The sequence below is a fragment of the Electrophorus electricus genome, chromosome 3, assembly GCF_013358815.1.
Source record: "Electrophorus electricus isolate fEleEle1 chromosome 3, fEleEle1.pri, whole genome shotgun sequence".
NCBI lineage: Eukaryota > Metazoa > Chordata > Actinopteri > Gymnotiformes > Gymnotidae > Electrophorus > Electrophorus electricus.
The window spans coordinates 13147224-13153223 of NC_049537.1; the positions used below are offsets into that span (position 1 = coordinate 13147224).

At 41.3% G+C, this 6000-nt stretch overlaps 1 protein-coding gene across 5 annotated transcripts in view; it reads left to right on the forward strand.

Annotated features, from left to right (window-relative positions):
* The window catches only part of LOC113571658 (cadherin-22), a 127530-nt gene extending 123269 nt beyond the window's left edge, over positions 1-4261 (forward strand). For all 5 annotated transcript variants that reach the window (XM_027000729.2, XM_035524607.1, XM_035524604.1 and 2 more), the window contains exon 13: positions 2871-4261. In XM_027000729.2, the coding sequence (XP_026856530.2) occupies positions 2871-3388 (518 nt within the window). In that variant the 3' untranslated portion in view covers positions 3389-4261. The remainder of the gene's footprint in view (positions 1-2870) is intronic.
* The last annotated feature ends 1739 nt before the right edge of the window (positions 4262-6000 follow it).

The window sequence follows — 6000 nt, forward strand, 5'->3', positions numbered from 1 at the left end:
ATATCTGAATATACTTCATCTGGCATCTGTTGTTGAGCCTGTGTGTCCAGCCGGGTAAACAAGAAAACAACAACAATAAAAAGGCTCCAAAGATCACAGTGGGAGAGTCTACAAGATGCATGAATGTAATGTTAAATACTGCCAGTTGCTTGTTTTCTTTTTCCTTTTTTTGTACATTGGTGTGCAAGCCTGTATATGTGTGTGTGTGTGTGTGTGTGTGTGTGTGTGTGTGTGTGTGTGTGTGTGTGTGTGTGTGTGTGTGTGTGTGCGCAAAATGTGGCTACCTCGATTGTTGTTATCTCCATTTATTCTTTTGAACCGGCTAGTACAATGCGCTCACCTGTGTCTATGGATGACAATGGTGTCTGATTTGTGAGCAGCTGACCTGTGCTGGGTCAGGCGGGATAAATGGGCTTCCTATGGTTCACAGCCAAGGCCATATGGGTTGTGCTTCCCAGCCTCAAAAAAGGATGAGGAATGGCACAGCAAACTTTTGAAACTTTGCCATTACAGCATATCATTGGGAAGTAGCTGATAAGTGGTAGGGGTCATGTTAGTGTCTTTAATATTTAATGCTGGTATTACCCAAGGGTTTTGGTTAGTTAGGTTTCTGCAAAGTTGCCTTTGCAAGTAACATTATAAAATTGATATCTAGAGACATATTCATAAAATTAAGCCGAAATTAATCATAGCATGGAGAGAGATATAATTAAAATTAAAATTGACAATGACATGGACAATGGAAAGTGAAGACATTTAGAAGCCAGGATATATCCATCAAAAAGTGTGCTTTTCTACTCCTTCAAGGGCATTTAATTATTTTTCAGCTTTTCACTGCTACCTTCTTACCTAATGGCTATACTTCTTCAAAGAGCTTTTATCCCAGGGAACCCATGCCATGTGGCTAGATGAAAGCCTGGTGGACTGACCCCACACTCTGCTCTTTTATGAGTGACATGGTTCATGGGACAATAACTGTCTTATTCCATTGATTCTCATGGCAAATTAATGACCTTTGCTCTCCAGACAAAAGACCATTAATAAAACATTACCGTGTCCCTCAAGAAATGTGAACTTTAGAGGCAAGAGATATCATCGTTTACTGAAGAATTCTTTCATCACAGACACCAGTATCATTCCACTTAATATGCCTGTATTAAGCTTCTGGCATTGTGACTTAATTGTTTGGAACAATTTCTGTTTCTTTCAAGTGCAATTCCGTATGCGACGTATGTGTGTGTGTGCATGAAGTGGAAGAGTTGCAGTTTAATTAATCACATGCAGATCAAGAGACACAGGGAGTTTTCTAATCACAAATATAGGAACTAATTAAGATAATTCAGCCTGGATTAAGGGCTCATTGATTTATTTAGATGAATACAGCTTTTGTTTTCTTTCGTTCTCATTAGTGGATTAAATGATCCATCTCAGTTGTTTTCCTTTTCAATTCTATCTTAATTTCCCACTCATTACAAATATATCTGTACACCACCTTAGGGCAATGTTTTGGAAAGTTTTGATCTTTCTTCTCCTTTTTCATGCTTTTGAATAATCCCTGTCTCAGTCACACATTGACACACAGATCAGGTTTTATGAAAGCTCTGATCAGAAATGAGCTGCAGTGGTCTCAAAGTAGCTGTGCTAAATGCATAGCAAATTCACATGATACATGTTTAGTTGGATGTGGGTTTGCAGCATTGCTACTCCCAAGCATCTTTTGTTAACCTGGAATAGTCACATCATCTGAGCTTTGACCAAATCAAATAGGCCACTTACTAAGCCATTAGTCCCAGTTCCAGACATACAAACTGATTTTAAGAAAATTCTTCTTCTACATTTTTCCCAACTCACTTGTTCACGTATATCTTCTTATTCTTTTAGTTGTTAGGCCCACCTGTCCGATGGTAACTTCTGGTAGAAATCTTGTAAAGGACACCTTTCTCATTAAAATGAACACCGTGCAGTAATAGGCTTTCCTGGCTGCATCCCAGTGTTGAGATCACTTTGTTAATCTCCTTGCTGTGCTCTCCTGTGTACTCTTCCAACAGAGTGAGACAGGTTCAAACATGGATGGCTCCAGCTGACATTTGCTCCCTAATTTGGTCTATTTGTTTATTTACCAGAGAGTGAGGCTGAGGTTAATGGTCTAGTGTTTCTTATTCAAGATATTTCATTATTTAATACTTGCCTATGACAAATATTCCACAAATTTTTATTTATGGATGTCTTGACAAGGATAAACAGTCTTAGAAGACTTATGTACTGTAAAATCTTTATAATTAATAGGCATAGTCCTTTGCTGATATCAGTTTTAAGAGTCTATTTCACACCTGATCTGGGCTGAGCATTTTAAAAGCATCACCATGCTAACATCACAAGATAGATGCCAGTATTGTACTTCTTAAAGCTATAATAGCCAGCTCTGTTCAAGTTAAATGTGCAGATTATGATTTTGAAGTGGTCACCTTACCCTATGCCCAATTTTTTGGTGTAAATCTTGTGTGTGTATGTGTGTGGAGAGTCTGATTCTTTTTCAAATTTCTATACCAAAACAAAATAAATAAAGTACTTTGATTGGTTTGTTTATGAGAATTGTATAAGCTTAGTAAATGTAATACACTTGCTGATTCAATGTTTAATTAGCATAATCTTCAATTCAGTTAGTACAGGAGCATTTAGTACAGCAAAATCTTTAATAGGCCATCATCATATCAAAATGTAATAAGAGAAATTCAAAGGGGTTCATGAAAGTTTCATTTTTATAAATCCATTCTCACTGATATGATCTTGGTAGTAAATTGAGCCCTTGTCCATTTCTCCTGCAATATACTATCATGTAATTCTGATTTGTCCCATCTCTCCCTCCATAGTCCTGGTGTTGCTCATCCTGACCCTGAAGCGCCATAGGAAGGGTCAGCGCATATGCGAGGATGAGGAAGACATGCGTGACAATGTCATCAAATACAATGATGAGGGTGGCGGCGAGCAGGACACGGAGGCCTATGACATGAGTGCTTTGCGCAGCCTCTACGACTTCCCCGAGGTGAAGCGCTCCGACACGGCCTCCGACCTCCGCTCACTCCCCCAGTGGGTCCAGACCCGGGTCGGTGGGTGCGGGGACGGGGGCGTGGCTGACTTCTCCCTCTTCAACGGCTACATTCGCAAGAAGGTAGAGCAGGCGGACGGCGACCCGTCGGTGCCGCCATATGACTCCTTCCAGACGTACGCGTTCGAGGGCAACAGCTCGCCGGCACTGTCGCTGAGCTCCATCCGCACGCTCTCCACCACGTCGGAGCAGGACTTCTCCTATCTCAGCGACTGGGGGCCACGTTTCAGACAGCTGGCTGGGTACTACGCCCCAGGAAAGCCTGAGGAGGAGGGGTCCTAGCGCCACCCTCTCATGCCCCGCCTACTCTGCCCAGCTCACTTGCTCGGCCTGCCTCCGTTGCACCGCCCGTTGCCCATACCCTGGAGCTGCCTTACCTCCTCCCTCGACCGATGCCCTCCAGCAGCTCTCTCCTTAGATTTACCCTGGAACAGAGTCAATATTTGGTAGCACCTGCTGCTCTTACAAGCAGCAGACAGGTCACCTTTGGGAACGTTCAGGACAACTGGTGGGGGCGGGGTGAAAACAACAGGCAAGGCCTGGAGAGCTGGCCAAGTCTCACGTAACCTGGCACCTGTCAGAGGCCAACAGGAGATCCAGGGATGTGCCATGTGCACAACACAGAGCTGTCACTATTTCCTTTCTAAATCCATTTCTTTCTTGTGCGCGTTTGTGCTTTTCTTAGTCCATCGGCGGAAACAAAGACTGGTGACTCACTGCGAGATGAAAAACAGGACACAGTACAGCAGAACTGGGGGAAGTCTTTTACCAAGCCAAGGCAAATGATCCCCCAAGGAAAAAAAATGTATTTATTAAAAAAAAGATGATATTTATGTATTTATTGCTTTGTATTTATTTATTTATTTATCCATCCTGGTCATTGTAAAGATCACAAGAATGGATTTAATTGTAGAAGATTACTGACGTGCACTGGATGAGAATAATAAAGACTGGGCATTGGATGCATTGGATGCAACAGACTGATAAGCACGACTTTTACAGGCCATTGACATCAGAGGATGGTACAGTGAGTGAGAGATCTGGGACACAATCGTAAGAAAATAAAAATTGCATTTATTTTTTAGAAACCCTTTTGTAAAATACAGCCCAACTGAGGGAAGGAGAGGTGTGTGTGCAGGAGCCTGGGTAAATGTGTGTGTGTGTTTGGGGGGTGGAGGGGCAGGGGGAGTGAAGTGTGTGTGTGTTTGGGGGGTGGAGGGGCAGGGGGAGTGAAGTGTGTGTGTGTGTGTGTGTGTGTGTGTGTGTGTGTGTGTGTGTGTATATATATATATATATATATATATATATATATATATATATATATATATATATATATATATATATACATATATATGTATGTTCCAGTTTCTGTCCTGCCATGCATTTTGTGTATTGTGTTGCTTTTAAATTGATTTTCCAAGTTACATATTGTGATCAGTGAGAATTGTTGAGTTTTTGCTTTTGAAGCTATATAATGAAAAGGTAATTTGTAATTTGACAGACAATAAGCTCCAGGTAATGAGAAAAAGAGTCTAAAATTACAGGTTTTTGTCCAGTGATATTTTTGTTACTTTTTCTTTTATTTATTTATTTTTTTCATTCAAATTCATTCAAGCTTTGTGAATGTTGATTACATTTTAACTCGGTTTCAAGGCCACATGATTTGATTGGTTTCATTCTGTTTATACCACGTTTCTACCATAATAGTTGGTGAGTATAAATGATTGCCTAAGGCCTGGTTACACTGAGCCAATATTTAACTGACAAAATAGTAGTTCTGAGTGAAGTCGCGGAACTCTTGCCTTAAAAGATGTGCAGAGATGTGTTTTTTGCCCTTGCTGGAAAATTACTTGTCAGAAATCAGCATTTTCTTTTTAATAACAAAAACCAGCAACTAACTAGTTATGCTGTTGCAATTCTCCAAAGTACATGGCGCTATCAACAACAATCCAATCACAACTAAATCTTACAGTGTCAAGCAAATTATTGCCATTTGTCATTCCATTATATCTTGTCTGTTACCTTGAACATGTTATGAGACTTCAAATAGATTGATTTGCCCCAGGTGCTCAGAGTACCCAGGCCATAAGCACATGCAGAGGACGTCAAAGATCAAAGATCAAAACCTGAATCCATTCTAATGTCAACCCTAACCTGCTAATGTATGGATAAAATGTACAATTGAAATCAATAAATATTTAATTTGTTTCTACAATGCTGCCTGTCTAGGCCACAAGGAGTGAAATTTGACAGTAATGCAAGTGTGCAGTCGCTTGTTGGATGTAGTGTCCCTGCTTTAGTGAACGCAGTACCACCAGATGTTTCATTTTACTTTCTATCGTTTGGCTCTTGCTCACTTGCCATGACTGCCTCTGATGGATGAGCTCCCTTGGCAGCTCCTACGGCAGGGAAGCCTGTGCTCTGAGTCGCAGGCAATTTTCGATATGCGTTTCAAACAAGGCCATCCCCGCAATGGCACGAGAAACTGGCCTAATTGAATCGCAGGCGATGCGGATACGAATGACCTCAAAATGCCAATAGGAGCTTTAAAAAAAAAATTAAAAAGAAAATGAAAGTCAAAAGTTGGAACGTGAGCATGGTGACAGTGGCAGCCTGTGCGTGCTAGTCTAGACCATATGTGTGTTATTAAAAGCCAATGGAGGAGGAGGAGACATCTTGAGTTGGCATGTTTCTTCACTGCAGTCTCCAATGATGACTGTCCATGAGAGATCATTATGGTAATGTGGGAAAGGAGGCTCCCACAGCCATAATGAAGTCCTCATCAAGCAAATGTCAGCAGAGAGGCAGACAGTGACTAATTCGACAAGGGACGGGGAAGATTGTGCTCTGCTTAGGGGCAGAGTGTATAGCGGTCTATTGATGGTCACTCCATG